Raw genomic sequence first — 4843 nt, forward strand, 5'->3', positions numbered from 1 at the left:
TCCCCCAGAGGAGAGAGAGAGAGAGAGAGAGAGAGAGAGAGAGAGAGAGAGAGAGAGAGACAGACAGACAGAGAGACAGAGAGACAGACAGAGAGAGAGAGAGAGAGAGAGAGAGAGAGAGAGAGAGAGAGAGAGAGAGAGAGAGAGAGAGAGAGAGAGGGAGAGAGCGTCTCTGACCTAAATCACGTCGCGGAGACGGAAAATGAATCGTCAACATCTGTTTTGAACATCCCTCGAGAGAGAGAGAGAGAGGGAGAGTGCACATGTAAGCTTGTAGTATCGTATCATGGCTGCCGTTTTGCGTTGGCGTTGGCGGCTCAAGCCTCGCTCGTATGTGAGTGTTAGCTTGTATATGAGTGCGGCGCAGGTATGTGTGCGAGCGGGTGAACGTCGATTGGCGGCGCCATGAAGCGCGGTGTGAACGAGGTGCCGTAGTAGTTGTGTTCAGATTTCTGGAGGAGTCGCAACACCACGTTGATGTACGGACACCTGCAAAAGTCGTCGAACACATCAGACATCAAATCAGCTGTTGTCAACATGAGTTGTGGACGAAGCAAGTAATTTTTTTCTCAATCGCCGCGATGGAGGTGGACGAGGGCAGCCAGAGCGGCGAGCTGGCCACCAAGCGTGCCCACATCCAGGGTAAGAGACGGGTGTGGTGGATGTTGGTGGTGGCGGTGGTGATGGTGGAGGGTATGGTGGTGGTGGTGGGGATCAGCGTTGAAGAACGGATTGAGGAGGGGTTAGCGAAGCGTGCTTCTTCTAGTCGTTACACAGATGAGCTGATGAGATCTTGTTTCCGCAGACGATGGGCAGGCTCCGGCTTTGCTGAAAGATGCTGTGGCCCAGACCAGTGGGCGCGGTCGAGCTTTGCTCGCTGACATTGCCCCTCAGCTTGCTCAGCTTGCCAAGGGCCCAAACGTATGTGTGCTCGCCTGGCCTGCTGATCAAGGCGCTGGTTTCGCACGCCAACAGCAGGTTGGGCCTCATTCTTTTCAACCTGCTGTGTTTTTCGGTCAGGCGGCAGTCCACGAGGAGCTTTTGGCCCATCTCGTTGCTCTTAAAGCCAGCGTGCGACAGGCCGGCAAGCAACTCGTCACCGGAGCCGAAGCCAATGCTCAGGTGCGACGACATAAATGGGGGAGCCTGTCTTTCTACTGCAATGGGAGCTCACCTACTGTCGGCCTCATTTCCCATCCTGTCTGTCCACAGATGAAGGCCGACATTGACAGTGTGCATTTACGCTTGCAAAATGTTCTTTACGAAAAGCTTCACCTGCTCAAGGAGACCGCTGCCTGCAACCAATTTCGGTATGTGACAAGCCCGGCCGGCCGGCCGGTCCCTCGGGGCAACATCCGGCTGGCCTTCACAGGCCACTTTTCTCAAAACTTTTCGCAATCCATATCGACCCTCTTCTGCTTGACGTACGTTGCATACGCAGGGCCAAGACAGACGATATGGCGCTCATTTCAGCTGCCGAGCTGTCCCCAGAGCTGCAGACGGTGCGTGTTGCATGTGCACCTTGCCGTTTGGCCGTGTCCGCTCACTCCTCATGGCTTTGGTGCTGCAGGATGATCCACACCAACAAATGCTCAATCGCATCGAGGCCGAACGTCGCGAGCGTGAACGGTCTGTTTGATCTCGCTCTCGCTGCCCGCTTGCCTACCCCTGCGTCCACCGCCTCTATTGACATGCGCCAAATAATTCTTTGGGAACAATGCTCCCAGCTTGGTGGATCAACTAGAGGAGTTGTCACAGCGGCAGTCAGCCATGAAAGCATTGAACAAGCAAAAGGCTTCCAAGCTTAAGCAGCTCCCTCGTGCGATTAACAGACTTGCCGAGGTGCGTTGGTTACTTGCGTGCGCGCGAGCGTGTTTCCGCTCTTTTTCAGTCTGCGCTTGCCCGTGGGAATGTTGATGTGATGCCAGGCCGTGCAACCTTGCTTTCTGGCTGACCTGTGCACATCTGAGGAATAGGTGGCGAGCGACGTTAGCAACGTATTCTCCCGCCACCAAGATAATGCCCTGCCAGCCGGCTCCAATGACCCCCGCGCCGCTGCACTGCCCCTCCCACTCTTTGTGTTCTATGAAACGACCACCGCCTTCATTCAACTCGAAACCGGTGCGTGCAGCGACATCTGTTCCGTCACCCGAGTCTCATTTGAAGATACTGACCAATTCTATCTGATGCTTGAGTGTCCAGAACCTTCCGGCTTGCATGTGAGCATCGAAGGTGAGGCCAGTGCTGTGCCCAATTTCGACGAGGCCGTTGCAGGTCTCATCTCAGTCAAAACTTCGGTTCAAAGCGGCCATCAACGCGACGATGAAGGTACCGTTCTTTTTCATTTCTTTTTATTGCATGTTATATCTGCCCCTGTACCTGCCATTGACTCAATCCCCCCCTTTTTTTTATCTGCTTCTGTTTTGATGCTTGCCATAGAGGATAACTCCTCTGATAGCCCAGCCGCGGTAGGTCACATGCCATTTTTCAAATGCCGAGCATGAACCTCTTTGGCGCCTTGCTCATAAAACATGTTCCGTTGCAGGTTCAAGCCAACACGCCGCACCCCCTGACCCTCAAGCTGAGTGTCAAAACAGGTGCGACTTGGGCTGAACAGGTTTGCATCTCGCCGTGCTCACACCAAACGTTCTTGTGACGCCAAATGGGCTTGAATGTTTAGCCAAAGTCCAAGTGGCTTGGACACTGCGTTGGTATCCCGTGGTCGACATGGTCACCGTTGAACAGGACCCGGCACCAGGCTTGCTCGAAGACGCGCTCAGTCATCTCTATGTCAACGATACGGGCACCGAGATTGTCAACACTCGCATAGCACTGCAAGAAGCTGTCGCACGGTAGGCACTCGGGCTCGATTCCTCTCTGTCGCGTGTGTCCAGCATGCCATCTCTCCGTCCTGTGCCCATAATGGCACCAAAGGCATTTGCTCACCCGGTATCACTGCATTCAGGAGTGCCACGGTGGATGACCTCCTGTCGGAGCGCCAGCGGGCCTATCGCTGGCTGCAAATCTGTTCAGGCCTGGTGGAGGGCTCTGCAAGCCGCGCCAAGCGCCTTCGTGCAGCCAATCAGGTGTGGCTTGCCGTCTCCGCTTACTGGGAAGGCTTATGCTTGTGATACCTGCCAAGCCACCTGTCAGCGTCTCAATGGCTCTGCTCTGACAACGTTCTCGCGATAAGGTCCTCATGGATATTCTGCAACGCGTGGAGGACCGTCGCGCTTTGCAATACTACTGCGCCTCTCTTGGTACGAGCAACCTGCTCCTCGTCTCATGTACCAATGGCGGTGCTATGGAACAAGCGCCGACCACCTCCTCCCCAGATGGTTGACATGGGATTCGGTTTCCACGATTGCATATTCTCATGTTTGGTGGCACTCTTCCTGATCTGCAAACAGATGTGGGTCGTCTGCCCTCGCTGCCCAACGCCAAGCAACACTTTCCCCTCAAGGTCCGACTGTTTGCTCTGTTTGTGTGTGAAGCAAGTGGCGTCAGACAAGGGAACTGGAATAAGAGCAAAGGGATGTGTCAGTGCTTGCACACGAACTGTCAGCACTTATGATATTGTCGTGGTGCCTGACACATGCCACGACAGCGCACTTCCACTCTTAAATCTTGCGAGCGGCTCAACTCGGACGGTGAGTCTCGAGGGGCTGTGTGATCAAATCTTTCGGGAAGCGACAACTTGATGGCCCTTGCCGCGGTATTGATGATGCTGACATGTGCTGTTTACCCCTCCCTTTGGCCTGCTCTGCAGGAGCTACGGTGAACGGGCAGGCGCTGGCCGCCAAGTACAAACTCACCATCACCAATAGCGGCAGTACGTCTTTGCAGACTCCACGTTGCCTAGCGACTGGGACGTCAGCTTAGCTCAGCTTTATGCTCTCACCTTGTGTTGCTACACAGTGCCGTTTGAAGTGCAGGTGGCAATTCCTGCGAGCTACCCTGTGCTCCTGCCCCACTTCCGCCTCTCCTTGACTCAGGTTTGGTGCACGCCATCGCCATGTGGGCTTTTTTTGATGTCCGCAAGTGATTGTGTTTAACTCTTGGGCTGGTGCTTTGGTCGGGCCGACGCTTCCTTTCAGGCTGCTCGGGATATGATGAATGTCCACGAGAGCAATTTGGCAGCAATCGCCATGGAGGTGAACGAGCACATCCCCGAGCTGCTGAAAATTGATCGCGCTCCAGCGCACACTGTGCTGGCATACCAACTGCGCCGCCTCTTGGTACGTCGGAGACCGCCAGCAGTTTTGATGCAGCCTGTTTGATGAGCTTGGTGTTGTGTCAACATGATGTTGTTTTGCTCTCTCAACTCTTCACCTGTGCTGCGTTCGATGGCGTTGACCCCTGGCCACGCCAGATGTGTGTGGATTTATTGGTCGAGGTTGAGGATCGTCGTTCCGACCGCGGGAACTTCAAGGGTCAACTTTTTGCGACGTCGACCATGTGTGTACCGCGGCACGCCACTACTCGTTTTGACTTTGCAAGGCGTAGGGGACTTTGGCCTGCTCACTCACACTCTTTGCTTGTGTCACGGCAGCTCGGTGGATGGCGTGCTTCCTTTCAAATGGAATCCCGATTTGGGTGAGGAAGGACTTTTCGAGCATCGGTAAAGAGCTCAACCTCATGTTCTTCAGCCCTGGCCTTTTTGCCCCTGTCAATCGAGTCACACTTTATGCCTTGGTTCATTTACGCCATGTGTGTTCAACGTCTCCACACGCTGCGCATGAGTGGAAACCCATCCACCCACCCATCCAAACAGCCCATTACACGACACGCCAATGTTCAAGCATATGGTGATTTATGTCCAACAATCCCACAGGCTCAGCCA

The 4843-nt window shown here is 54.5% G+C and overlaps 1 protein-coding gene across 1 annotated transcript; it reads left to right on the forward strand.

The window, feature by feature from the left end:
* Nucleotides 1-835: 835 nt before the first annotated feature.
* MONBRDRAFT_32095 (uncharacterized protein) lies at nt 836-4667 on the forward strand (the record flags this gene model as incomplete). The annotated part of the gene is made up of 20 exons (XM_001744915.1): nt 836-958; nt 1021-1122; nt 1213-1310; nt 1442-1502; nt 1571-1629; nt 1728-1842; nt 1977-2121; nt 2203-2328; nt 2440-2468; nt 2546-2597; nt 2681-2852; nt 2966-3086; nt 3194-3260; nt 3411-3463; nt 3608-3650; nt 3770-3832; nt 3919-3995; nt 4098-4238; nt 4373-4458; nt 4553-4667. 20 exons carry the CDS (start codon nt 836-838, stop codon nt 4623-4625), a joined length of 1806 nt encoding a protein of 601 aa, XP_001744967.1. The 3' UTR covers nt 4626-4667.
* Between the last annotated feature and the right edge of the window lie 176 nt (nt 4668-4843).

This window comes from Monosiga brevicollis, genomic scaffold (assembly GCF_000002865.3).
Source record: "Monosiga brevicollis MX1 MONBRscaffold_7 genomic scaffold, whole genome shotgun sequence".
Lineage (NCBI taxonomy): Eukaryota > Choanoflagellata > Craspedida > Salpingoecidae > Monosiga > Monosiga brevicollis.